General features: G+C 47.6%; 4 protein-coding genes and 1 pseudogene across 7 annotated transcripts; 2 read left to right on the top strand and 3 right to left on the bottom strand.

Annotated features, from left to right (window-relative positions):
• Positions 1-1,809: 1,809 nt before the first annotated feature.
• LOC103654948 (light-harvesting complex-like protein 3 isotype 2, chloroplastic) lies at positions 1,810-3,269 on the top strand. The gene is made up of 3 exons (XM_008681752.4): positions 1,810-2,455; positions 2,567-2,704; positions 2,813-3,269. Exons 1-3 carry the CDS (start codon positions 1,978-1,980, stop codon positions 3,058-3,060), a joined length of 864 nt encoding a protein of 287 aa, XP_008679974.1. The 5' UTR covers positions 1,810-1,977; the 3' UTR covers positions 3,061-3,269.
• LOC100192494 (RNA polymerase II transcription factor B subunit 4) lies at positions 3,222-14,870 on the bottom strand. 2 transcript variants are annotated; one of them, NM_001137714.3, is made up of 11 exons: positions 14,522-14,870; positions 14,331-14,419; positions 13,910-14,180; positions 13,779-13,825; positions 13,600-13,637; positions 13,476-13,521; positions 13,014-13,067; positions 12,854-12,922; positions 7,294-7,370; positions 7,018-7,113; positions 3,222-3,461 (listed from the first exon to the last, which is right to left on the bottom strand). In NM_001137714.3, exons 1-11 carry the CDS (start codon positions 14,550-14,552, stop codon positions 3,404-3,406), a joined length of 876 nt encoding a protein of 291 aa, NP_001131186.1. In that variant the 5' UTR covers positions 14,553-14,870; the 3' UTR covers positions 3,222-3,403. The 2 variants fall into 2 exon arrangements, with proteins under 2 accessions (NP_001131186.1, NP_001352354.1); NM_001365425.1 differs by having other exon boundaries at positions 3,233-3,461; positions 13,779-13,834; positions 14,522-14,758.
• LOC103654947 (nucleobase-ascorbate transporter pseudogene) lies at positions 7,390-11,960 on the top strand (annotated as a pseudogene). Its single transcript, NR_163862.1, has 8 exons — positions 7,390-8,823; positions 8,907-9,077; positions 9,970-10,070; positions 10,156-10,291; positions 10,600-10,887; positions 10,991-11,200; positions 11,287-11,567; positions 11,651-11,960. The product of NR_163862.1 is annotated as a nucleobase-ascorbate transporter pseudogene (transcript).
• A 1,524-nt stretch (positions 14,871-16,394) lies between the features above and the next one.
• Positions 16,395-19,630, bottom strand: LOC100381554 (65-kDa microtubule-associated protein 3). Of its 2 annotated transcripts, none has more exons than XM_008679266.4 (10): positions 19,216-19,630; positions 18,917-19,141; positions 18,572-18,832; positions 18,274-18,477; positions 18,035-18,190; positions 17,760-17,913; positions 17,532-17,680; positions 17,368-17,455; positions 17,217-17,274; positions 16,395-17,095 (listed from the first exon to the last, which is right to left on the bottom strand). In XM_008679266.4, the coding sequence occupies exons 1-10, from the start codon at positions 19,252-19,254 to the stop codon at positions 16,909-16,911; spliced, it is 1,521 nt and encodes a 506-aa protein (XP_008677488.1). In that variant the 5' UTR covers positions 19,255-19,630; the 3' UTR covers positions 16,395-16,908. The 2 variants fall into 2 exon arrangements, with proteins under 2 accessions (XP_008677488.1, NP_001167852.1); NM_001174381.1 differs by having other exon boundaries at positions 16,652-17,095; positions 17,201-17,274; positions 19,216-19,520.
• A 1,140-nt stretch (positions 19,631-20,770) lies between these two features.
• On the bottom strand, positions 20,771-25,805 carry LOC100283421 (phosphatidate cytidylyltransferase). The gene is made up of 6 exons (NM_001156322.2): positions 25,268-25,805; positions 23,645-23,835; positions 23,338-23,462; positions 21,832-21,965; positions 21,418-21,533; positions 20,771-21,284 (listed from the first exon to the last, which is right to left on the bottom strand). Exons 1-6 carry the CDS (start codon positions 25,717-25,719, stop codon positions 21,193-21,195), a joined length of 1,110 nt encoding a protein of 369 aa, NP_001149794.1. The 5' UTR covers positions 25,720-25,805; the 3' UTR covers positions 20,771-21,192.
• Positions 25,806-26,994: the final 1,189 nt, after the last annotated feature.

Raw genomic sequence — 26,994 nt, forward strand, 5'->3', positions numbered from 1 at the left:
CTTATAGATCTTATGATCCAAACATTTTTTATGGTTACATATGGACATATGTTGTATCTCCATAAAATTTCACGATTTTTTGAGGCTATTTATGTATTATTGATTTCTTGTCATAGAAAATCATCAAAATACAATTAAATCATTAAAATATTGTTTAAACAAAAAATTGATGTATTACAAAGTCATAGATCTCTTCAAGCTCTACAATTTTCATATAAACTTTATCTTCATCCGATTTCATATGTAAAAGTTATGATTTTATAACTATATTATGCAGAAAAAGAAAAAACGGGTACCCGAATTCCGGGTACCCGTATCCGACCCGGGATTTTCGGGTACTGACCGGGTATTAGTGATTCCGTATCCTACCCGTATCCGAGATTCAATATCCGGGTAATACCCGTATCCGTCCCGATAAACAAAATACCCGTATCCGTATCCGAAATTACGTCCCGTTTTGGTACCCGTATCCGATACCCGTTCCGGGTACCCGTCCCATTTTCATCCCTATCCCCGGCTCACCTCCCCACGCCGCCGTCGTCCGACCCCGCCCCCGCCCCCCGTCTAGGTAACTTTTTGAGTATTTAGTTAGTATTTTTAGTTAATGTGTTAGCATTTTTGTTAGGCATGTTAGATTTGTTGCTATAATTAGTTGTCTGTTGAATGTGAGTATCATGAAAATGAATGTGATAAATGCGAATTTGATCGAATATGATGAATGTGAGTTGAATGTGCAGGTTTTAGTATCCTCCCCATGCAGGGGAGGTGCTGTCAAAATTTATACTTAGTTATTTAGTACTTAATTATAAGGTGGTTAGTATTTTAGTGGGTTGTGGTTATAGTTATAGTTATGTAGCTAGTTATTAGTGGGTTGTGGTTAGGCAATAACCATCCATGGTGGATATTGACTGTTTAATTCGTGTTTGAAATAGATGGACAATTTTATGAGCTTATATCATGGAGGCAATGTGTAAGAAGATCTCTATGGAAATGCCAAGTTCATTGACATGCGACACGTGCATGTACTATTTGTTGGTAGACCCTCCTTGAGTGATGTGTTTCAAAGACTAAACAAAAGCTAGGTTACCATGAAGATGATGACATTGCGGTTGACAGAGTACTTAACATTGACCATCCACCAAATGTCATAAGACGAGTCATCCCAATTGATTCTCAACTGGATTGGGATAATTATGTTACTTCGGCTATGAAGACCCAGTTGCAACTCATGGAGGTTGTGGTACGACCGGTTGTAGTAGACCGCCCCCTGAAGACTATGATCATGTTGTGGATGACGTGCCAACTGTGACTGATGCTCAATCCGGTCACAATTTGATCCCATTAAGTCAGCCAGAAGATAGCCTGCAGACAGATTCTGCTGCGTGTATCCCTTTGGCACAAACCAATTACAGTAAGGGCCCGTTTGTTTCGTTGGAATTGAATTCTATTTTAATAATTATAATTTAGACAAAACTAATTAAGTTTATATATTTATATATGTAATATATTTGTATAGTATCCTAAATCATATGAGAAAGATAGTTATATAGTACATTTATGTTATAGAGGCGCAAGTAGAAGAATGTGCTATAAGTTGTACATCGAAAAATTAGCATGTAAATCTATAGAATCAATTTTCATCTCTCACCCCATGAATTTGAGATAGGCTTATATGATAACTTTGGAAAATGGTGGAATGTCATATTCTAAAAAAATAGCTTATTCCATTAGTAAGATTCCAATTCCTCGAAATGAAAGGAAACAAACGGGATCTAAGTTTCATTGGCATTACATTTTTATTTTGGACTATGAGCACTTTGCTTCTCATTGCTTTCTTTTTGCTCGGTTAACGTGATTTTGAAGTCCAAAAATTCTGTTTCTCTCCGCATCCACAGCCACACAGATTTTTTTTGTGTCCGGCCACAAACCAATGGACGCACAGCTCCGTCCACCTGGCCCGGACACGTCAGCGCGGCCATGCCACGTCACCCAAAAAGAGGGCTCGACCATGGCCCAAAGGCCAAAGCCCAACTGGCACCTGCCGGCCTGGCCGCACACTCTCCTCTCCTGTCTATCCACTTTCCACTCCTTCACTGCCCTCCGTCCCCCCCTTTGCTCGCCATGGCCATGGCGACCTCCACCTTCTCCCCGCGTCCCGCCAGCCTCAGGCCCCTGCGGGCGGGCGGAAAGCCCGTCGGACTCCTCCCCTTCCCGCGCCGCCTCGCCTGCGCCACCGCCTCCGGGGAGGCGCCGCCCGTGGAGCAGCGGGACGAGGCGGAGCCGGCCCTTGCCGCGGCCTCCAACGGGGCCGCCGTCAAGTCCGAGGCCCCGCCGCCGCCGCCCGCGCCAGCGCCGGTCCCGGCCTTCCGGGACGCCAGGTGGGTCAACGGCACCTGGGACCTCGCCAAGTTCGACAAGGGCAGCGGCGTCGACTGGGACGCCGTCATCGACGCCGGTGAGGGGGCTCAGGACATGCTTTGTGTAAACTCGGTCAGACATTTGTTGTTTTGCTGCAACGAGTGGGACGGACCGCTGATGCCAGTCATCTTTATTTTTCTGATTCCAGAGGCCAGGAGAAGGAGATGGCTCGAAGACTATCCGGAGGCGACTAACACAGACGAGGCTGTCGTCTTCGCCACTTCCATTATTCCATGGTGGGCTTGGATGAAACGCTTCCACCTTCCCGAAGCCGAGAAGCTAAATGGTATGAAAAAACAGTTGAAATATGATGCGGGTGCATATGGCGTTTCTTTGCCCAGTGATCTTGCTTGCATTCAGAACCGGCGGCTCTTCTCCTCGTCTAATAATGCAGGTCGCGCCGCCATGGTCGGCTTCTTCATGGCCTATTTCGTGGACAGCTTGACGGGCGCGGGCCTCGTCGACCAGATGGGCAACTTCTTCTGCAAGACGCTGCTGTTCGCCGCCGTCGCCGGCGTGCTGCTGGTCAGGAAAAACGAGGACGTCGAGTCGCTGAAGAAGCTCGTCGACGAGACCACGTTCTATGACAGGCAGTGGCAGGCGACCTGGCAAGATGACTCCGCTGGGGGACCAAACAACTAGTTCAGCGTTGTGGTACAAAAAAAATGCAAAACGCTTTCTTGTTACGTAGCTTATCTATTTCCTCGGCCTTCTTGTTTTCCCTGTGTAGTGAGAATTTTTTTGTTTTTGTTTTTGACAAACGCAATGATCTACGTCATGTTGTAAAATTGTATGGAAAATAATTCTGCAGTTTCAGTTTTTTTTAAAAAAAAACCGATAATATTCAGACATGGAAATTGATTCACATATCGACCAAAGAAACGTCTCGTACACACTGCACACGTGAAGGTGCTAGTCCGAAAGGAACCTGTGAGACGCATAGAGAAAAGCGTTGTCTGTTGATGGGTTAACTTCGCACTGGACACTACTTGCTTTGATCCGGCACGGAGTTCAAATCAGGCATGGCACGACTGAATTCTGACCTGCAACCAAAGCAGGCAAATGAAGTCCCGTGACTAGATCTATTGTACCAGAGGAAAACAACAGCTTATACAAGTATCTTCATAGAATCGTTTTGCAAGCAGCAACACAAAATCACTAGTAGTCTAGTATAAAAGACAAATGCTAACATATGCTAAAAACTAAATTAGTTGTAGAAACTGCTGGACAAGACACTTTTGTGGTCTGCTTATATAAACTGCAAAGGATAACTGAAATTGAGATTTTCTAAATTATACACAAGGTTTGTACAAAACATAAGGGAAAATGACACTGCAAGTCAGAGTAAAATTATTCAGACATGAAAGGAAAATCAGGAGAAAACTTGTTAAGCATCTTCTTGTTTCTTTCCTAACCAAATTTTGCTGGCCAAAACCAAATTGCAGGAATTGTGGGAAACCCTAACCCTAACTCAGGGTTAGGTGATGTATTAATAGACCAAGGTTATTGGGTCTGGCCCATTACACATGGGTGTGACGGTAATTATAAGGGGCTAACCCCAAAATCCTAAACAGGTACTCTAACACCCCCTCTCACGCAGTCTCAACTCTATCATGTACAGATGTTCAGACTGGATCGAAAATCGGTGAATACACTCGACAGTAGCCCCTTGGTGAAGATGTTGGCGAACTGCAGCGTGATGAGGACGCTGAGAACCCGAACGTTACCGACAACGACATAGCCGCGTACGAAGTGCAGGTCGATCTCCACATGCTTCGTGTGTTGATGCTGCACAGGATTGGTGGAGAGATAGACCGCGCTGATGTTGTAGCCTAGGAGTGGTAATGGATCGCGATCCAAATACTTCTTCACAAAGTGGTAGGGACCTAAATAAATTTTAATTCAAAAAATTAATACAAATAGGGCGTGATCCTAATCGTATCCGATCCTTAAATCTTATAGTGTAAAATTTAGAGCCCATTGTCACCCACAAGGGTGGCACGCTGGAAGGGGCGGTGGAGCTCCTGGAGCAGTTGAAGCGTAGCCAGGAGGCCTCTGTCACGCTGTTGGCCACAGCGCGGTACTCAGCCTCAGCGCCGAAGCGGTAGACGACGGGCTCTCGCTTGGCGGCCCAGGAGACGAGATTGGCGCCCAGGAACATGGTGTAACCAGAAGTGGACTGGCGCGTGTTGGGACAGCCAGCCCAATCAGCGTCGGTGTAGACCACGAGCTCCAAAGTTGGGGAGGGTCGAAGTAGAAGGTCGTAGTCGAGGGAGACACGGAGATAACGCAGGATCCGCTTGAGAGTGGTGAGATGCGGCTCTTGTGGGGTGTGCATGTGCAGGCACACCTGCTGAACGTCATAGGCGATGTCGGGCCTAGAGAAGGTCATGTACTGGAGGGCTCCGGTCAGGCTTCGGTAGGACGTCGCGTCGGCGACTGGAGGCCCGTCAGTGTCGACAGGCGTGGAGCAGGGCTTGCAGCCGGACATGCCAACCCGCTCCAGGATGTCGATGGTGTACTGCGCTGGTGGAGGAAGAGACCCTTAGGCCGGCGCTCGGCGGTGATGCCGAGGAAGTGGTGAAAAGGCCCCAGATCTTTAATCGCGAACTCTAGCTGAAGGGCGTCGATCATGCGTTGTAAAAGGTCGGCGATGGATGTCGTGAGCACAATGTCGTCGACGTAGAGCAGGAGGTAGACGATGTCGTCCACGCCGGTAGATGAACAAGGACGTGTCCGACTTGGCCTCGCCGAAGCCGATGGAGGCCAAGTAGGAAGCGAAGCGACTGTACCATGCCCACGACGTCTGTTTGAGGTCGTACAGGGAGCGGTTCAGCCGGCAAACCAGATCTGAACAAGCGGAGTCAACGAAGCCGGTGGGTTGGCTGTAGTAGACAGTCTCCGTCAGAGTGTCGTGGAGGAAGGCATTCTTGACATCGAGCTGATGAATCGCGCAGTCCCAGGAGCAGGCGAGGGTGAGAACGATCCGAACGGTCGCGAACTTGATGACGGGGCTGAAGGTCTCGTCGTAGTCGACTTCGGTGCGCTGGGTGAAGCCCCGAAGGACCCAACGGGGCTTGTAGTGGTCGAGAGAGCCATCCAAGGTCAGCTTGTGGCGAAAAATCCACTTGCTGGTGACCACGTTGGTGCCTGGTAGATGCGAGACCGGGTCCCAGGTGTGGTTGGCCAACAGGGCCGTGTACTCCTCCATAGCTAGAGATGGCAATGGGTACCCGTAAACCACGACGGGTTTTACCAGATATGTTGGCAGGTATGGGATGGTTTCTCTGCACGTGGGTACATTAGTGGGTAATAATCTCTACTCGTTGGGTAGACGGGTACGAGTATGGGTGCGTACTACCCATACCCATGTAACCGTGGGTAAAATATACCCGCATCATACTATTATTGTCAATAATAAAGCATATCTTAGCTAAAAGAAAATCATTCTCCAGATATTATTTGTTTAACTATTAATTTATGTAATCACATGGTTTGATATATTTTAAGATACTTATATTTGTGTCTTTATTTAACATTCTAAGTGATAAGAATATTAGAATGAGACCTTCCGCGGGTACGGGTTACCTGACGGGTAAAATTACCCGCGCGGGTACGAGTATGGGTAAGATTCTATGCCCGCGAGTGTATATGGGTAACCCGACGGGTATAATTTTTATTGATGGGTATGGGTATCGAATGGTACTACCCGATGGGTATATACCCGTTGACATCCCTATCCATGGCGCGACAATAGTGGGGGTCGGCGAGGGCGGCGCGAACGGAGGAGGGGACTGAGGAGGAGTCCGGAGGAGCGTTAGCCGTCAGGATCAACCGATCGACGGCGCGGAGAACGCCGGTTGCGTGACGAGTCACCATCGGGTGGACGTGCCCGGGGTGGCAGTGGATGGCGACCGGATGGTACACGGGAGGCTCGGTGGGGGCAAGCGGGTCGTCAGGAGCGGAGGAAGGGGCCATCTCGCAGCGGTGGTAGACGAGGGCGGGTCGTTGAAGCGAGTCGCGCTCGTCAACGGTGCTGGTTCGACGGGGGCTAAGAGAGTGGCCTGCCCATGGCGGTGGTAGACGAGAGCGGGGTCGACGAAGCGGGCGCGCTCTTCGATGGGGCCGCGCGTGGCGCTGGCGAGGTCAACGAGGCCGCACGTGGCGTAGGCGGGGCCGCGCGTGGCGTTGGAAGAGACGCGAGCGAGGGCGTCGAGGTCGCGCGTGGCGCGGGTAACGGCGCGAGGCAAGGCGTCTAGGCCGCACATGGGGCGGGTAGAGGCGCGAGCGTTGGCGTCTGAGCCTACGGAAAAGCAGGCAAGAGCAACTGGGGTGGAGGGGGAACCAGATCGGACTCAAGGAGAGAGAAGTGGAAAAAGAAACCTAGCTCTATACCATATGGGAAACCCTAATCCTAACTCAGGGTTAGGTGATGTATTAATGGACCAAGGTTATTGGGCCTGGCCCATTACACAAGGGTGTGACGGTAATTACAAGGGACTAACCCCAAAACCCTAAACGGGTACTCTAATAGGAACAAATAAAGGTACCAAAAAAGACTCTCATCAGACAGGAAACACACTTGAACATAAAACTTACCCGCAGGTTGAACACTTCTTCTGATTCTTGCAGAATATTGACAAACAAATTGAACAGACATATCCCATGTCAATAGTCTTCTTATGGCAGAAACACCTGCAAATCAGTAAAACAATGCTGAGTGCATTGATGTGCCACCAATACTAGACACGGAAAGAAATAAAACAGAACTAGAGTTGCTAATGTGGACCAGCCTTTGACCTGATTGTAAAATTACAGAAAAAGAAAAGGAAGATAAGTCTAGTCTAGTGTTGATGGTTAATAGAGGAAACGTACGAAGCACGGAAGTCCACTCCAAGAGTTTTTGGAAGGCGCAGAAAAGCTCTAGAGTGTAAATCAGTTGCAAATACAGCCTACATTATTGTTGAAATGTGTCAATGAGCTCGAGGAACTAAAAGAGAAATAAATTATTTCAAATAATCAAATAAGCCCACACAAAGTTATGTATACAAACAAAAGAAGATGGTATCAAAATAATATGGTATTCAAATAACAAATTTCGCTAGTAAGACACCGTATTGCCATACTAAAGTGAAGAAAGTCATCTGCACAACAACTAGATCTTGGTTCCGTCAATCAGACATGGCTAATCTCTTAGACATATGTAAAAATAAAAAGAAGTGACTAAGATATAATCTGATTAATGTTTGCAGCACTTATTGTGAAACAACAAACAAGAACAAAGATCTGAACTGCAAAGGATACAGAAGTGACCAATAAACTTCTACAGCTCTTAGTCTAATTCACAGTTCAGGAAAGCACAAAAGGCAAAAGATCTCAGATTTATTAATTATAATAGCAAACCAAACATGAGGAAAATAAATGCAAATAAAATTTTCAATTGGTATGATAACAAAATGGTAATAATGTCATCACGTTTTAGAGGGTAGTAGATTTAGTGTGATCGAAGTTCTAGGATAATCCCTTTCGCTATTGTGTGAAAATATAGAGCACAATACAACTATAAAATATATTATTCTATCAAAAAGACCATAAAAATAATAATATCATAATAATAAGTACTAGGTATATGTCTGTGCGTTGCCACGAGGCGGGTAGCGTGGGGGCGGCGCCTAGGCTGTAAATATAATTATTGTTTATTTCTAAACACTAAAATACATGTAGTCTGGTGGTTAGCCCCAAATTATTAGAGCAGAGGGGTGTGGGTTCGAGTGCTTGCTTTGCACTATTTTTTACGGGTGCTGGGTGTGGGGAGTGTGAAGCCATGGTAGTATAGGTGCCAACATTAGCTTCTTAATAGATTAGTATAGAAGTATAGATATAGATTCCCGTATCATCATCTGCCATCTTGTGACTCCTAGTCCTAGGAAATAAAAGAACTAAGGCCTAGAGCCTAGCGGTGTGGAGTCCTTTTACCTGTCATCCCATCACTGCCTGATTTAAGGTCAGGGCCTAGGATTTAAAAACACATCTTAGGTTTGCTGATAACTTCACATCACTTTACTTTGGCGAAGGATGAAACAGAACATCACACTTTTGTTAATGTAGCGGTTGAGAGAACCCATTCCTTGTTGTCATGATCCCTCTTATGAGGGAAAAGTTTGGTAGGAAGGCTTCCGTAGTTTACCAACTAAGGGAAAATAATTATCCGTATTTGATATGTGATTCTTTGACTTTTTGATTTGATGTCAATCCAATTATAACTGCTGTGATAACTATTGACATATTTTTCTTTTTCCAATTGCAGCACTACTAATATTTTATGGCATGCAACATTACCTGTCAATAGCTGGTTCACTTGTCTTTGTTCCTTTGATACTCGTACCTGCAATGGGTGGTTCTGATGTATGAAGCTTTCCTTCTTTTCTTAATTGCACTTATTTACACTGAAAACCACCTTCGAATGATGAATTCATTTAATGTGGCAGGAGGATACCGCAACAGTCATATCCACCATGTTATTAGTCTCTGGTCTTACTACAATACTACATACTTTTTTGGGTTCTCGGCTTCCACTGATTCAAGGAAGCTCCTTTGTATATTTGGCTCCAGCGTTGGTAATTGCGAACTCCGAGGAGTTCAGAAATCTTAGTGACAATGTATGATTCATCCCAGAGCCCATGTTACTTTACCTGCACCTTTTGTCCTGCATCATATGGGATTTCTGAGAGATTCAAATGGGGTGACATCATGTAGTATGTCAAGCTCAACTTATTGTTGGATATAAATGCCAGTGCATTCAGGATCCAATTTGGGGTCTGTTTGAAAAGGGGAGATCCATCGGAGCTAAATCACTTGGAGGATTCCTGGGACAATCTCTTCTTTTTGTCTACCAGGTGTTCAGATAATGGTGCAGAGTGCAGACAATGGAACTTGAGATAACTTTGGTGTCTGGCCTTAGAAGTTGATAGTAATTTCTTATAAACCTTGCAAATTGACATGATAGCTCTGAAGGAAGTAAACAAAAGAGCTCTTTCATAAAGTATATGTGCTGTGAGCTAAATTAGTAAATTTTGACATATATTCCAAGCTCTTTTGTACCCATGAATGGAGTCAATTGGCGGTTGAATTTGCCTGCCCTCATCTATTGTCAGGGTGACACTCACCTCATGTGTATGCAGACTACCAAATACCCATGAACCACTGTCTCTCACAGAAGGGCATCAGTTTAGGAACTTTTTTCATCTTTACTCCCTAAATCCCTAATGATCCTGGTTCTGTTATAAGGATACAAAGGAGATCTGCTTTGACCTACATAGCAGCCAAGATCTTCATGTAATGATGTGTTGATGTTGATCCAATTCCCGTTGATATTTCCTTCGTAGTACGCGAGGTTTTGTTCTGGAATGGCCTGAGCTTGCATTGAACTATGTTTAACATTCAGTCAAAACTGTCATCAGGATTTAGCATTGTAGGTTGTGGGAAAGCTTTCCACTTTTATTAATACAAACATTCCTCAGTTAACTTAAATGTGTTTGGTTTGATATGCAGAAATTCAAGCACATAATGAGGGAACTACAGGGGGCTATACTTGTTGGTTCAGTATTCCAGATAATATTAGGATACACTGGTCTTATGTCACTGTTTCTGAGGTATGTCCAGAAACACAAATGCAGAAGTCTACAATCTAGAATACACCTCACAGAAACTGAATATGTTCAATGCCTGACTTCACAGGTTAATAAATCCAGTAGTGGTGGCACCAACTATTGCTGCAGTGGGTTTGGCATTTTTTAGTTATGGTTTCCCTCAGGCTGGCAGCTGTGTAGAAATCAGCATGCCCCTCATTCTGTTGGTTCTTCTGTGCACTCTGGTATATCCTTGCAGCTCTCTTTTGATGAACAAAACTTAATCGGATCTTGCCGTTTTGTCTCCTTGCCTGTGTTTTCTTAATACCTATTTGTATTTAAATAATTTTGACTGGGCATGTCCCCCCTGACTTGTATCGCTCTATATCTTACTAACTAATGTGCTTATCCATTTCTGTACATGAGAAAAATATCCTTGTTTGGCAACCATATCTTCCTTGTCTATGCGGTACTTCTCTAATCCTCTCCCTTTACACCCTTAGTGCGGGTAGCTGATTGTGTGCTGACTACACTGGGATGTATGTATTGGCAGGTGCCCCTCAGTGTTGCAATTGTATGGGCTTATGCATTCTTTCTAACTGCTGGTGGAGCATATAACTTCAAAGGCTGCCGCTCAAACATACCCAGTTCAAACATATTGTTGGATTCATGCAGAAGGCATTTAGAGACCATGAGGCGCTGCCGTACCGATGTTTCTACTGCGTGGAAAACTGCTGCCTGGGTGAGGGTTCCCTATCCGTTCCAATGGGGCCCTCCAACATTCCATTTCAAGACAGGTATCATCATGATAATAGTTTCTCTGGTTGCTCCAGTTGATTCGGTGTGTAGTTTCTCTCAGCAGAACAGACACTCATCTGCAAGTGTAAAAAAATGCTTTGGATGCTTGATGGCTAGCGTGCCTTGACATGGTTGTGCATATGCAGCTTTCATCGTACCATGCCGCTTCACTGCTGGTAAATCTAAGCCCACCAACACGTGGAGTTGTCAGCAGAGCGATTGGGCTTGAAGGGGTTTCAACGTTTATTGCTGGAGAACGTTAACAGAGAACATACACACCCTCGAAACAACCAAAATGGGCAGCAGGAGGGCTTTGCAGCTTGGGGCAGCCGTGTTAGTCATCTTCTCCTTCTTTGGTATGATGCGGCTTCTATACTGCAATTATGTCCCATCATTTTTTTATGAAGTACGGACTTCCTAAAGCTGAGCTCCTTGGCTGTAGGTAAAATCGGAGCTCTCCTAGCCTCTATACCTCTTGCCTTGGCCGCCTCTGTTCTGTGCTTCACCTGGGCGCTAATTGTCGCGCTTGGTTTGTCCACATTGCGATACACCCAAGCAGCACGCTCCAGGAACATGATAATAGTTGGATTTACCCTGTTCATCTCCTTGTCGATACCCGCATACTTTCAGCAGTATGAACCCAGCTGCAACCTAATCTTGCCCAGCTATCTTCTTCCATATGCTGCAGCGTCAAGTGGGCCAGTTCGCACAGCCAGCAGCGGGGTGAGCTCTGCTGCCTTCCTTACCCGTGCAGCTAGAATGTGTTCCCGTCAATCGAATTACTGACAGTCTAAATTGTCCTGCAGCTGAACTATGCAGTGAACGTGCTCCTATCCATCAACGTTGTGGTGGCTCTCCTTGTCGCGTTGATCCTTGACAACACAGTGCCAGGCAGCAGACAAGAGCGCGGTGTGTACATTTGGACAGATCCCAAATCCCTCGAGGTGGATCCTGCGACATTGGAACCCTACCGATTGCCGGAGAAGGTTTCGTGCTGGCTCAGGTGGGCAAAGTGTGACAAGGTTTTGCTCTTTCTCACACAACATTGAATTATCTCAAACTCATAGCAGGGTACTTTATTCGCCACTTTATTCACCTCATAACCATTAGTGTTCATCCAAAAAATAAAAAAATAGGGGAACACACACCTGAAAGCTGTCGATCTGGGGTAGCCGACCGAACCGAGGAGGTTGGAGATGCGATGTGTTTGCTTGCCCGTGGTTTGAGCTTGGATCGAGGCACAGACGGTCAAAGGCGTTTACAGATGCTGATCTTGGGCCGAAGGGAAGGTGGTGTTGGTCGTCGGTGCCCGCGACAGTCGACGGCGACGTCTGCTGCTACCTTTGCGGATGGAAACCGACAGATGCGAGCTGGCGTCCCTGGACCAGCCCGACTGCCCACGCCTGCTGCCTAGCTTCGCTGACGAAGCCGACCAAGCTCGCGCGAGACCGTGGTTGTGGGGGAGGGTCGCTAGAGAATCGGAGAAGGTCTAGTGCTCATCGACCCCGGATCGACATCTTATCCAACGAGACCTAGGCGGCACGGGAGGGGGAGGCGGGGGATAATGGGCCTTGAGCGCCACGAAGGACTCAGAGGTGGAAGCGGCGGCGTTGGCTAACGGCTTCTCGAGTGCGTCGGAGTGGGAGGAGGGCGAGGGCGGGGCCGGAGGGAACGGGGTTTCGAGGGGGGGCAGGGCGGGGATGACACGACAGAGCTCTGGGAGGGGTGCAGAGCGGGGTTCCATGGGAAGGGCGGGGATCTCGCGGTGGACGCGAAGGCGGCTGCCACAGCGGGGAGGCGGGACGGGCATCACGAGCGGGGGCGCGCAGGAGCGGGACGCGCGGGCAGGCGGGCGTCGAGAGGCAGAACATGACGCACATGTGGACGCCTACAATGAGGACTTATAGAGTAGTAGGGATATAAATACATTCTCAAAAGCCCCCAAAAGGAAAAATAGAACTATATGAGCTGATATATTAATATCAGCAGAGGGAGCCTGGATAACTTACGGCAAGGTATTGAAACAGGCCATTTAGTTCTTGTGGCTTCAAATAAACTCCTCCTGTTATGTACGAAGCCTGCATAATGAAATATCGGTAACTAGTCAGCAAGAGGATGTTGTGACAGTATAACATGTGGATGAATTTGATGAGTACTAAAGAGCATTACCTGCTGCAAGAAAGCAGAATCCTGGGTTCCCACAATACAAGAGTCAATTGGTACCTAAGAGATTAGTAAGAATGTTGCCAGTCATTAAGCCACCGTAGCTAAAGTTTTGGAACAATTATGGATGCATATCTACATAGGCACATTCCAATGTCTTGCTCTTTCTGAACCCACTACATGTGTCAAATTTGGATATTAAGTACTTACTCTATCTTAGTGTATAAGGTGTAACTACTTTTTATTCTAGTCCCATAATACAAGGCGTATTATCTCTAGACATGCGTACATCGATGCAAAAGTATAGAGAGAATTAAATACATTTCTTGGTCTTTGAGCCAGAGGTGGTTACGCCTTATATACTGGGACAGAAGGAGTAATAAGTAACAACATAGTGACTGGCTGGTGAAACGAAAAGATCAATAAATCTCAATGGGACTAAAATGGATTAAGCAATTGATGTGATACCATGGAACGTTGAGCAGAAAATATTGAATTCATCACTGCCACATATCTGCACATAAATTTGATGAAGTGAAAACTAGGTCCTGAAAAAAAACTAGAAACTGCATTGATGACGATGCGTGCATACTGTTCAGGTCCGTCTGGAGATCCCTGCAGGCACAAAATCTGTATCTCGTGTTAGTATCAACTGCCGTGGCATTATAATAAGTATGAGAATACTGACTACAACAAATTATGGGCCAAACAAAGCATTATTTGTTGATCACAAATGATGAAATTAAACATTACTCAGAACTCTACACTCACCCGAGGTTGTGGATGCCGAGACCCAGACCGGAAAATCCTCTGTATATCTAAATAACCTCAATGTTAAGCAACACGAGCACAAATAAGATAGGTGAATGTGCAATAGTCAAGGAATTCAAGCGACTGGATACAGCACAAAGAGATGGACAGCGCCCCAGAGAGCAGCGACGCGGCATTGGCAGAAGCAACGGAACCGTTGCCTGCAGTGGCGCGCGCATCTTGTGCAATGAACTCCTCCGCCTTGCGGCTTGCCTTGTCGAAGGTGTCCGAGACGGCCACACCACCGGAGGGGCTGGCATCGCTGGAATCCAGGATGTAGGCACACGAGCTGACTCCCGCCGCGATGACGACCACACGGTTGAGGTGGTTCAGCAGCAGGAGGGAGTTCACGAAGTGGATCAGCTGCACGGGCATGGATATCACATCAAGCCAAGGCCCAATGGACGGATCAGGGCACCGCTACCAACGAGTCATCTAACGCACAAAATCGCCAGTGAAGATCGAACAAGGAAGCAGGCGCAGGGAAGCAAATGGAGGGTTAGGGTTGCATACGTGCGCGAAGAAGTCGGCGAAGGGGAGCGCCGCGGCGGCCCAGAAGAAGGGGTTCGTGTCGACGACGACCACGACGAGGCTGACGTCATCTGCACGCGCCGACGGGTGGCACCAGATGGGTTGAGCGCGTGTGTGTTAGGACCATGAGGGCATCGCGGAGTACGGGGATGCAAGAGTGGCGCGTGGCTCACCGGAGTAGAGCTTGGAGTGAGCGGAGGTCATGGCCGGCGAGGGGGGTTGCTGCTGCTCGCGGCCCGGCGGCAGAGGCCGGTCGCGCGCCCAGCCAATTCAAAGCTCCGAGGCGCCGGCGGGGGTGCTCGCCTCTCTGCTGGGGCGGCGGCGTGGCAGACTGGCAGCTCCGAAGCCCAGCAGGGAAGAGCCGCCGTGTGTTACCTGGCCGGCTGGGGAGGCGGTGTGGCGGCTCGAGAACGAGGGACAGGGAGGCGGCGCGACAACGAGGGAGAGGGAGGCGGTGCGGCGAGCGTCGGCGCGAGAACGAGGGAGGCGGCGTGTGAGCGGCGTGTGGGGATGGCAACGGGCATACCCGTCCGGTAGGACCGGGCGTTCGGTTATTCGGTTCGGTTCATCGGTTCTTGTAGAAATTCGGTCCTTTAAAAACTAGAACCGAAATAGTAAGATAAAAAAAACTATAATCGACTAATTTGGTTCTCGGTTCTTCAGTTCGGTTCCTCGGTTCTAACCGAACTATAACAGTCACTCTAAAATTCTGAATAACGACAACTTTTGTGACAAATTTCAGCAACATCTCCCCATAAACAACCACAAGTGCGCAATGACCATAATTTCATAAATAATACATGGATGATTAGAGGTTCAACATAAGTTGATAACACAACATCCGAAGTTACAAACACATGTAACAAATTGAATCTAATACTTTTGAGTTTTTCGGTTCTTTGGAGTGCAGAACCGAAAATGTCTCATTTATTTCGGTTCTTAGAAAAACAGAACCAAATTTCATAACGGTTCCTCGGTTCGGTTAGTTCGGTTTCGGTTCCTCGGTTCCGATTCTTTTTGCCCAGTCCAACCGTCCGATAGTATCATTTCATACCCGTATCTATCAAAAAAAATCTACCTGTCGGATTACCCATATATGTTTGCGGGTATAAAATCTTACCCATACACGTACCCGCGCGGGTATTTTTACCCGTCGCGCAACCCGAACCCGATAGGAAAGTCTTAAATTTCAATATACCAATCACTCAAAATATTAAATAAACATGCAAAAAAAATCAACTTCACATATAACAAATCATATAATCACATAACTTGGTATCTAGACAAATGATAGTAAAAGAAGAGTTTTATTTTAGCTAGGATGAGCTCTATTAGATGGTTATAGTGGTATTGATGCGGGCATATTTTACCCATGGGTAGACGGGTACGGGTAGTACCAACTCGTACCCATACCCGTCTACCCAACGGGTAGAGGTTTTACCCATTAACATATCTGCGGGTAGAGAAATCATCCCGTACCCGCCTTCATATCGGGTAAAACCCGTCGAGTATTCAGGTTTCGGGTATCCATTACCATCTCTACGTGTGAGCGACTGAGCGTTTAGCCGTTTAGGACTTTAGGTTTAGGGTTGCGGCGGTCGGCGGGTTGTCTAGTTTTGCCGTTTTGGTGACTTGCGTTTGGGCCTTGGGGAATCCGGAAATGCACCAAATGGTGGGGAAATGGTCGAATGGCTAGTGGTCGTTGGATGGCGGCGCCGCCATACTATCGGACGGATAGAATTGCTAGTAGGCTTTAGTGTACCTTAGTTAAATGGGTCGTGTCAGGCCGGTCTGTGTGCTTAAGTTGAGGCCCAGGCACGGTCCATGCATTATCTCAGGCCGGCCCGAGCCTATAGATAGGTTGAGCTGTGAAGGACTGAGTCATAACTAGAATTGTGGGCTTTGGGCCAACCTGTTATGCATAACCCAAATGTAGTGGGAGTGTGCGTGGCTCTCGTACTGGAGAGTGGAGACTGATGACTGGTGATTCCTGGTCTCCTGGACTATACGTGGGCCTGGCCCAATATTCTGTGCTTGGGCTTAACAGTTTTTCGGCCTGGACTACGCCCGTGCTTCCTTCCTTATAAAATTGGAGTTTACAGCTGGTTGTCTTTTGGTGTCTGTTTGATTTTTGTTTAGTTTTTATTCGGACCGAACTTGTGTTTCAAACTTGGTTCTGTTCATTTTAAAAATGAAATCCGTACGATTTCCAATTTTTTTGCCATTCGAAAGCATTCGCTCTGCATGCACTCCAACCCTCGGAGAACTTTTTTACAGCAAAAGGTTTCAGTTCAACGGAGGATCCATCCAGAATTTGGGCGTTGCAGATCGACGATATCCCTGTCCATTCCAGCGTGCTGAATGCTGACTGCAACTGCAAGCAGAAGAGGTCACTCGAAGGAGTCCGGCGACAGCATCTGCGCCCCCTCGTCGCCCCCGCCCCGGCGCGCCGACAAGGGCGACTTGAGGAAGCTGGGCGTGCCGGGCCTGGACGACGCCGGCGCCGCCTTCCTGGGGCTGCCACCGCCACCGGCGGCGGCGGCGGCGGCGGCGTTGCGCCCTATGGACAGAGACCTCGTGACGTTCTTGATGGCCTTGGGCGGCGGGCGGGCCACCGGCGACGACACGTCCCGGTCCGCCGCCGCCGCGCCCTGCACCAGCCGCCGCTGGTCCCGCTGCCGCTTCCGTTCCTGCTCCTTCTCCTTCCTCGCGTTGCCGTAGTCCTCCAGCAGGTCCAGCAGCACCTCCTGCGCATGCATGAACGTTTATTGCACTGAGGTGCAGTGCAGACGTGCAGTGCAGTGCAGCCGTTATAGCCCCATAGGCCATGTATAGGTGATGGAGGGGCGTACACCGTCGTACTCGAACCTGGCGCCTCTCTCCTTCTCCCAAGCAACAACCTTCGCCACCAGAGCTTCCGCCATTGCTGCACGAACACAAACACGTCAGTTCCTTGTTACTCCTACAAGGGTTCAGAGAACGCGCCATGGCTGAAGCAGAACAAAGGCTAGCTACGTACCCGGCATTTTGCAGACAAGGGAGCGGGCTTTCTCCGCGCGCTTGAGCACGAGGTGCGTCCCTTTGCCGGTGTTGTATCTGTTCTCGTTCTGCGACAAGAAGCAAGCGGATCGGATTATGCAGCAAGGGATAGAGATGATGAGTCTGACGATCGAGACGACGCACTCTGCTGTACTCCTCGAGCCAGGACTCCTCCTCCAGCGCCGCCTGCCACCTGTCCATCTTCTCCAGCACGTCCTTCCGGCTGAACTCCAGGTCCTTGGCCTTGGAGATCTGCAATTCCAGCCGCTCCAGGATCATAGCACGCTCAGCATCTGCAGTAGTGGACAAACATCCACTCCGTGTCAGTCGTACGCGCACTCGCATTACTCCACCAGCAGCACCATATCATACCGCTGTCCATGGCGTCGAACACCATGACGGTAGTGTCGTCCTCGGGCAGACGCGCGCGGCGGCGGATCTCCTTGAGCTCCTCGTGCTTCTTCACGACGAGTTCTCTCATCCGGCACTCCTTGAGGTTCTCCAGCCTCATCACCTCCGCCTCCACCTGCACGCATGGACGATGATGCACCGGTCGGTGGAGCTCCGGTCAGATCCCACGGCAGCGGCGCGCCTAGTTTGCCCCGACCCCAAGCGCTACAGAGTACTGACGGTACGCACGTACGTACGTTGCGTATGAAGGCCATGGACAGCGCGCCGGGCTCCGTGATCTCGTCCTCGGACGCGGCGATGTTGCAGGCCACTCCCTGGAACCGCCGCTGCTCCTCCGCCGGCGTGTCCATCAGGTTCCACAGCTCCAGCATGCTGCCCAGCAGGTCTTGCAGCTGCCATGCATGCCATTGCCAAAGCGTCATTCAATTCAACGGCGCGCGGCGACCGGCGAGAGTTATACGACGTCGACGCATACCTTCTCCATTCGACTCCGTTTGATCTCTCTCAGCCTCTCGATGCCCCCAGCCAGCCCCGAGATGGCGCTGTCGCTGATACCGCTGGCCTGCGTCTGCACGCCGCCATGGACGACGCTGTTCGTCTCTCTGGGATCCATGCCGAGAACCAAGGACGACGAGTGCAGCGTAGCCATGAGCTCCGCCACCTTCTTGGTGCGACTTTCCTGCGTGTACGTACATGCGTCGTCGGGATCTCGCTCGAACCAAAGCAATTCAGAACAGCGCGAGTAAGCAATAGCATGCATGCACGGCTTAGACCTTTTCCTGCTGCAGGCGCCGCAGATAGGCTCTGAGCTCGTCGAGCTTGGTCGTCGTCAGGTCGGAGCCGTCGACGGCGACATGAGCATGAGGCTGGCCCTGGCCTCCGCCGCCGCCTAGCTGCAGGTCCATCTCCTGCTGGATCTTGTTGACCCGCTGGGCGACGTCCGCGAACTGGCGCCGCCTCTCGTCCCTCCGCCGCCTCATCTCCGCCAGCTCCGGCGCGATCAGGCCCAGCTCCTCCTTCAGGCTCCCTGTGCCCTGGTCCCGATCCGCCGTCACGGTCGACATCATAACCGCCGCGGAAGACTGTATACGTGCGCGCGTGCATTGGTTTGCGTTTACCTGGAGCGAGGAGCAGGCCGTGTGCACGGTGGAGGGCGGCTCGCCGATGGTGGCGCAGATGGCGGCGACCTCGGCGACGGAGTCGGCGATCTCCCGCTTGAGCTGCGCCCGGTGCTGGCGGACCTTCTCCAGCTTGGCGCGGTACACGTTGAGGCACTCCTCCTCCAGCGCCTGCAGCATCCCCCGCCGGTCCTCCTCCGCTTCCCCGATCTCGTCCCACATGCCCTGCATGCGACCATGCATCCATGAGAGGACAGGATGAGGTCCGTCCAACAGATCGAGGACGACGACGGACGGACCCCTAGCTCATGCAGCAGCTCCTCGCGCCGGGGATCCATCTGGAAGGGGCCGGCCGGGAACAGGGATGGGCGCCCTCAGCTTGAGCCTTCAGGGAGAGCATTGAGCTCCGCCGCGACCTCCTCGCCCCATGCTGGCTTTAATTTCTCCCCCTCCTCCGTCCTCCGACCGACTCGCCAATAATGGCGGCGGCAGATCTGGACGGAATGATGAATGGTACCTGAACAACACCAGGTGAGATGCAGACAGCAACGGCTCACGGGCTCACGGCCGATCGACGAGGTTGCATGCGTGCATTGCATCGGCCATGGCCGGGGCAGAAGACGACGACGACGACGACTGCCCTCTTATTACACGAGGGACGGATTCCGCCCCCGGACGACAGCGTGCGCGCGGAGCGAGAGGGGGGAAGGATTGCTAAATAAAAGGTGGCGCATGCACCGACCGTGTATGCAAATGCAAGGAGAGAAGAGAAGCTGCGCACGTGTGTGAATGTGATGAGCTCGACAGAATCCCTTTGTGTGGCCTTAAAAAGATGGTCGATCGACCTGTATTTGCTAGTATTTAAAAAGCACATTATTAAAATATAATTATAGTCATATGTAAGATAAATATAATCAAACACATTTTTGTTCTGTTGCAGTTTCAGTATGCCACAGCTGATTACCTCTTGCGCTGGTATGAAAGAGACCAATCAAGAGCGTAGAGGAATACTAGGTTGCTAGGAGCGTTTGCAATGCAGCTCAATAATATTTGCACCGTGCCAACGTCTGTCTATACATTTGTTCAGAGCTCTGTCTCTGGCACAAGGAGTCAAGTTCTCTTTTTTTCTCCCTTTTTGCCTCGATTTCTGATCGACGAGGTGATTATGGCCAAGCTCAAAGCACAAGAGCAGCTCTTTCCAATCAGAGGGTGTTTGGAGATGCTGAAGCAAAAGTGAAACAGCTCGACGAAAAGTTCCCGATATAATCATAGATCTGTTCTGTTTTAATATCATAGATACTATCTGACAGTAGATCTAACTTTTACGTTTTATGCTGCATTATCTTTTTCATGCCTATCCGGCTATCCGTGCGTTCTCGCAGGCACATCTTTTTCATTGTTTACTGGCTTTCGGAATGATGGGATCTCACCTGGAAGGAACTTCCTAGATCTCACATGGTTCCTGGTCCAGATAGTGTATCGTTTGTCACACTGAGAAAGACGGAACGAGAGACCAGTTTCTTCAGCTTTCGTTTGTTTGCCAGTTTTTTTTTTCTTCGACGTCTATTTGTACCTTGTGTCAGATTCCACATATGTAGAGAACTTTTGCTGGTTTGAGTATATAGACACACAGACACACAGGGTAACATTCAACTGATGCTTTCTGTCAAAAAACTGCTGTTCCAAAGATTAGCATTAACCGTAATAAATGAAAATTTGTGACTTTTCTCTGTTCAGATCCTGCACATTTCAAATTAATTAATTAGTTGTAAAGATGGCGTGGAATCCAATCCATCAAGACTACCAATTATAACCCCTCCTCTCCTCAACCATCAAAACCTGAGCAACTGATATGAGTAGGGAACTTAGTTACCAATCAAATGCATTGGATCATTAAAACAATCGATACCAACAGGTATAGTACATATTGACATAAGCTGCCTCAATACACAGTTAACAGCTTTTGCGACGGATAATTACGCTTTCCTTTCTACCCTATGAAAAAAAAGATAAACTATGTACACCCAAAGCTACAAGTCTGCAACAGACTGGTTGAGCTGGAAAGGCCATCTCAAGCCCCAAGTCCGTAACACTGTCGACGTTGATCTTCGGTTCTATCTTCAACAGTCAGAAACTCGGACGCCCAATTTGCTTGGATAGGAGGATCACATTGTCTGTCTAGGGCATTCTAAGCAATACTCAACATTATGTTAAAATACGGTTACCGCATTGCTGATGGCAGGAGAGACAAACCAGCAAACATCCAGGTGCTTTATTCAGACCCCATACGAGGGTAGAGCTACTCTGACAAAAGAGTAACAGAGTGCCCCTGTGAACACGTAGCTGTCAACTCGGTCGAGAATCCCACCTGCAATGTACGCGGCATTTCTGTCATAGTCATGCGTGGAGTATGAGACGCTGGTAGAACATGAATACAGTGCGGATTTATTTATCCCCTTCTGTGAAATGTATCTTCCTCGAAGGATTACTCCGTTGCTTACCGTGACCAGGAATGAGTGATCCAGAGTCCTTGACACCAGCGTCACGCTTGATCAGAGACTCGACAAGATCCCCAAACAATGAACCCAGAAAGATCAGGATTCCATAAGCTGTGGCACTGATATCAATGGAATAGGTATTAGGCAATGAAACGAAATGCAGCGCATATTTTTTTTTCCCATTGGCAAACAAGGGAATGCGGTAGCACAATCTATACGCTGCAACTTCGGAGAAAACGGTAGCAATTACGGCAGGCTGCAAGTCCTTTTTAGGATAATCAAGTCCAAAGTCTAATATGCACATAATATAGTTTGTCGTTTTGGTTTTTTCTCTTTAATGTGCGAGATAGCACTTCCCTAGAGGAAGGTACTGTTCCATTGCTAACACAATAATAGTAGAAATTCCAGAATTCACACCTCAACAGTGATCTTGGCCAGCGTAAGGCAGTTGACAGCAGCACAGTGGTCAGCACACAGCCAGCTAGGCCAGCTAAAGCACCCTCCAAGGTTTTCTTAGGGCTTATGTTAGTCAAAGGGGTACGACCAAATGCCTGAAACAGAGAATAAATAACAAGGTCAAGGTCACATGGTACTCCTTTCAACTACTAATCTGCAAACTTAACTGGCCAGATTATACAGATAGATTAACTGAGTGCAGCTAGTCTTAAGGTGAAGCTTCGATGGTTCACCATACACCATGAACCACGTGGTTTATTTGGCATAATAATTCATGAGCAACAGGCCTCATTTCAAAAACTGTCTTAACGAATACAGATAACAGATATTTGCTATAATTTAAATAATGAGCTACAAGACCCCAAACAACTATACATGTTTCTTAGTTCAATATAACACTGGTGCATTGGTAAAAAAAGCCCATGGTGTTATGCAAGACGCAACAAATATCAATATAACATCAACAGAGCCTTTAGTCCCATGCAAGTTGAGTAGTCTAAGACGAAACTCAACAATAGAAAGAAATAATAACAAAGCCTTTTAGTCGCAAGCAAGTTACGATAGACTAGAATTGAAACATAACAGAAGCCATAAGTCAAGATTCAGGCACGTGGATAGTTGTTTTCCATGCACTCTTATTATGTTCGTTCAAGAAAATCAAATCAAGTAGTAGTGCCAACCATCTCAGGCTAAATCTTTGGGTATATTCCATACTTTTAGGTCTCCTTTTACTGCCTTTTCCCATGTCAACTTTTGTCTTACCCTGCCTCTCTTTCTACTACTGTTGCATCTTAGGATCCCACTATGGATTGATGCCTCTGGAGGTCTCCATTAGACATGTCCAAACCATTTCAACCGGTCTTAGACAAGCTTTTCTTCAATTGGTGCTACCCCTAACCTACCACGTATATCATTGTTCCATACTCAATCCTTTCTTGTATAGCCACAAATCCAATGCAACAAGCTACACACACATTTTCGCAACACTTATCTATTGAACATGTCGTCTTTTTGTAGGCCAACATTTTGCACCATACAACATAACAGGTTTAATCATTGTCCTATAAAAGTTGCCTTTTTAGCTTCATTGGTACCCTCTTGTGATCTTGTCACATGCAACATGAGATACTTGATGGCACCTCATCCACCATACATTGATTCTATGGATAACATCTTCATTAATATCCTTGTCTCTCTATAACATTGGCCCTAAATACCTAAATTATCCTTCCTAGACACTACTTGATCTTCCAAACTAACATTTCCTTCCTCATGTGTAGTAGTATCGAAGTTACATCTCATATATTCAGTTTTAATCCTATTGAGTCTAAAACATTTGGATTCTAGAGTCCCCGCCATAACTCTAGTTTTCTATTAATTCCTACCCGACTTTCATCAAATAGAACTACATCATCCGCAAAAGGAAATAAATAAAGAAAACAAAACATTACTGATTATAGAGTGTACCCTTCCACAAAGGAAAGCAGATGTATCAGCAGCAATGATGCTACTAATAGCCATCAAGGTTGCTACAAGTCCAACTGTCCAGTGAGCTTGTCCACCGAGAAGAATTGGCCAACGGTATGCTATACCTGGCAAAACACACTGTATATCAGGGAGGGTCCTACAGGTAGCAAAGAAATAGAAAGCACTAGAATGACATGACCTTGTAAGGCCAATCCATTTAATACACACATTATCTATATCAACAGTAGCAAATTAAACAGCACATTAGCACAAGAGCAAAAAAAGACGATCCAACCAAGCAACTTACTTGTATTTAAGGCAGGGGCAGCTAATCCTGACCGGAGCTTAACCCAGAAAGAAGGTAGATAGCCACAGTAAAACAACCCAAAAACTGAACTAGTTAGCTGAGCAAAACGAGGATTTCCTCTTTGTAAAAGCAATGCTATGGCAATAACGAATGCAGAAAATGCCACAGTAACATCCATGCGTCCATAGTACCTAGGCAAATTGAAACATCAGAAATCAGAGGTGTAGTCATATTCACATGAAATGACAGTTGAATATGTAAAATCTTTTTAGATACATGCATGGGGCCAGGGGCGTCCCTAGGGCCGTGCCACATGTGCGACCGCACAAGCCCCCTAAAATTATAGGGCTCCAAAATTTTAGATCGATATATATACTACAACTGAAAGGTATTAATTTGCATGAATATAAGTCAAAACATGATCTAAACCATAAATAAATCGAAATCGCTACCGAGTCGTATTCCTGATTGTACTTATATAAGAGATGAACTGGCCGCCGTGGCAAAAGAATTTGTGGAGTTAAATTTTCTACAAGATTTTATTCCATAGAAAAATATGGGTCCAATTCGAATTCTAATTTTTTGAAGCAATATTATTATTTCCCCAATGCAACAGTCCATATAGAGTTATACTCAATATTAGTTTACTGTTGCATCGACAAAGCAAAGTTTTTCTAACTGAATCCATTAAAGTCCTACTTACGTTCTACAATGACACAAAAAAGACTTAATGTATTGATTATAATAGTGATTGAGTCTAGAATGCTAGATAAGATTGGCTATGAAAACATTATTAAAGATTTCGTTTCTTATATATACACACACACACACATATATTGAAAATTTTGCACAGCCCCCCCCCCCCCCCCCCCCCCAAAATTTCCGGGACGCCTCTGATGGGGCCCATGTTTGCTCTCAGATTGAGATTGTGAATCCTTAGCAAGTATCGCTGTCATATATCTACAATCACCTATTCCCCTGCCTATCTTGTTGAAGGCTAACTAATGAACTTTAAAGTGTTTTCGTGTTGTTGATGTTAGAAATCCCAAGCAATTTCTACGCTCCAAAGTCACCTAAACTCATCTATATTGTGGGGATGTTAGAACAAGCAATGTTTCAAGTTCTTCCTTACTGCATTCAGGAATACGAATATACTGACGAGGGACTGAACCCTGCAGTCTCACTATCCCACAAGCCAAAATCTTAATAATCAAACCAGCAGATTAGTCAATTTCACAGACTGAAAAGTTCTGAGGCTAAAATTTATTTGATGTAGTTGAATAGCTGATGAACTAGCTTCAGGTCATTTTCATCTTCTATTTGTCAGAACACTTTTGCACTGCAACCAAGTTCATCAAACTGTCATCACAAATCACATTTGAATAGGATGAAGCAATTTTATGCACAGCTGCCTTTCCTGGAACACTCAGATGTCAGATCCACTCTATGGCCTAGGTAGTAGTAGCTAGTAGACAGCCCACCCACAATCACATTACGCTAAAAGATGAAGGCTTCATTGAAATCGTAGCTAAATTGCACCTCCGCTCGAAGCAAATTTCAGCTATGAGAGAGACAGAGCGATAAAAGATAAGCAACGCAAGAAGAAACGTGATGCGCCCTTACAGCGTAAGGATGGGCATGAGAGCGCAGATGGCGGAGCACGCGCGGGACACGTATCGCGGCGGCGGGGTCCCGCCTCCGCTGGCAGTGCTGCGGACGAGCTCGAAGTACTCCCGGGAGCCGGCAAGGACAGCAGCTGCGACGGCGGCTGCGAACACCCAGCCGCCGGCGACCACGATGCCGCCTGCGCCCACCCCGATGGCGACGCCCACGAGGACCCGCTTCTGCAGCTGCCTGGCCTTATCGGCCTTCCTGCCGGCGGCTTCCTCCCCTCCACCGCCGCCGCCGGCGGAGACGGCGGCGGCAGCGAGCAGCGGGAAGCGGCGGCGGAGGCGGAGAGGCGGCGGGGACGGCAGGAGGAAGCGGAGCCGGAGTGGAGGATGGGGTCGCGGCGGGGAAGGAAGCAGGAGGAACGGGGGGTGGAGGCGGGTGGCCCCCGGCGCCGGCGCCGCCATGGGAGGCGGGAAGTTGTGCGGATGGGGAGCGCGTGCAGTACAGGATTGTAGGCGGAGCGTTCGATGTGAAATGAGCAGAGATTTTCGACCCTGTTTCTCAAGGGGTGTTTGGTTAGAGGGACTAAAGATTAGTCTCTAGTTTTTAGTCTTATTTAGTCTCTTTTTTGTCAAACACTAGGACTAAAATATGGACTAAAATGATTTAGTCTTTAGTCCTTCACATATGTGCTAAAAGGGACTAAACCATATTAATTCCATATTTACCTCTCATTTAGTTCAATTGTACTAATAGCAAGAGAATGTTAAAAACCATTTTAGTCTTCTTATAAGTTATTTAGTATATTCTTACTATCTTTAGCCCTTAGAACCAAACATGTTAGGGACTAAACTTTAGTCCCCTAACTAAACTTTAGTCCTTACACTAAAGAAATCAAACATAGCCTCAGTTGAGTACAAACAATGGGAAAACAGAAACTTTCTGCTTAAAAAAAAGAGCTCGCACGCAGACGCACACGCAGCCTTGAAGGCTTGAACATATACTACCTCCGTTCCGATATATACGTCGCTGCACAGTTCAATTTTATACTAAACAGCATCATCTAAAAAATCGGAGTGAGTACACGCAAAATCGCAAATCCTACTCCTTTTCACAATGCAAGGATGATTACGTGAAGAAGTGTTCTTTAAAACTTGTGTCAATACGGGTCGGTAAGAGCAGTGCTAACCCTCCGTACCATTCAGTTTCTATAGCGTTAATTCAGGTGATATATAAACTAAAAATGATATGGCAAGCTATTAAACAGTAAAAATGAAAGACTTGGTTTTAACATGATATCCAAGACACAACGAGAGAATAGAAATATTAAATTCGGTTAAGTAATATAATATGGTTGTCGGGGACTATAATTAGGGGTACCCTCAAGACTCATAAATCTCAGCTGGTAACCCCCATCAGCACAAAGCTGCAAAGGCCTGATGAGTGCGATTAAGTCAAGGATCGGTCCATTCAAGGGACGCGATCGCGTCTCGCCCGAGCCCAGCCTCGGGCAAGGGCAGCCGACCCCGGAGGGTTTACGTCTCGCCCGAGGACCCCCTACGGCAACGGACACACCTTCGGCTCGCCCGAGGCCAGTCTTCACCAAGAAGCAACCTTGGCCAAGTCGTCACGCCAACCGACCGAATCGCAGGAGCATTTAATGCAAAGGTGGTCTGACACCTTTATCCTGACGCACGCCCTCCAGTCGACAGAGCCGAAGTGACCGTTATCACTTCGTC

Source organism: Zea mays, chromosome 4 (assembly GCF_902167145.1).
Source record: "Zea mays cultivar B73 chromosome 4, Zm-B73-REFERENCE-NAM-5.0, whole genome shotgun sequence".
NCBI lineage: Eukaryota > Viridiplantae > Streptophyta > Magnoliopsida > Poales > Poaceae > Zea > Zea mays.

Bases quoted from the DNA above. Each gene is read 5' to 3' on its own strand.
- LOC103654948 (XM_008681752.4), top strand. From the start codon at position 1,978: ATGCCACGTCACCCAAAAAGAGGGCTCGACCATGGCCCAAAGGCCAAA. The intron at 2,456-2,566 runs GTGAGGGGGCTC...TTCTGATTCCAG, and splicing joins GGACGCCGTCATCGACGCCG to AGGCCAGGAGAAGGAGATGG. The intron at 2,705-2,812 runs GTATGAAAAAAC...CTAATAATGCAG, and splicing joins CGAAGCCGAGAAGCTAAATG to GTCGCGCCGCCATGGTCGGC.
- LOC100192494 (NM_001365425.1), bottom strand. From the start codon at position 14,552: ATGACCTCCGCTCACTCCAAGCTCTACTCCG. The intron at 13,522-13,599 runs GTATGCACGCAT...ATTTATGTGCAG, and splicing joins TCTCCAGACGGACCTGAACA to ATATGTGGCAGTGATGAATT. The intron at 7,114-7,293 runs GTACGTTTCCTC...ACTGATTTGCAG, and splicing joins GGAGTGGACTTCCGTGCTTC to GTGTTTCTGCCATAAGAAGA.
- LOC100381554 (NM_001174381.1), bottom strand. From the start codon at position 19,254: ATGGATCCCCGGCGCGAGGAGCTGCTGCATGAGCTAGGG. The intron at 18,191-18,273 runs GTATGCGTCGAC...CATGCATGGCAG, and splicing joins AACGGAGTCGAATGGAGAAG to CTGCAAGACCTGCTGGGCAG. The intron at 17,096-17,200 runs GTACGCCCCTCC...ATGCATGCGCAG, and splicing joins CCAGGTTCGAGTACGACGGT to GAGGTGCTGCTGGACCTGCT.
- LOC100283421 (NM_001156322.2), bottom strand. From the start codon at position 25,719: ATGGCGGCGCCGGCGCCGGGGGCCACCCGCCTCCACCCCCCGTTCCTC. The intron at 23,463-23,644 runs GTAAGTTGCTTG...GTGTTTTGCCAG, and splicing joins TGCCCCTGCCTTAAATACAA to GTATAGCATACCGTTGGCCA. The intron at 21,966-23,337 runs GTACACTCTATA...TCTCTGTTTCAG, and splicing joins CTGCTTTCCTTTGTGGAAGG to GCATTTGGTCGTACCCCTTT.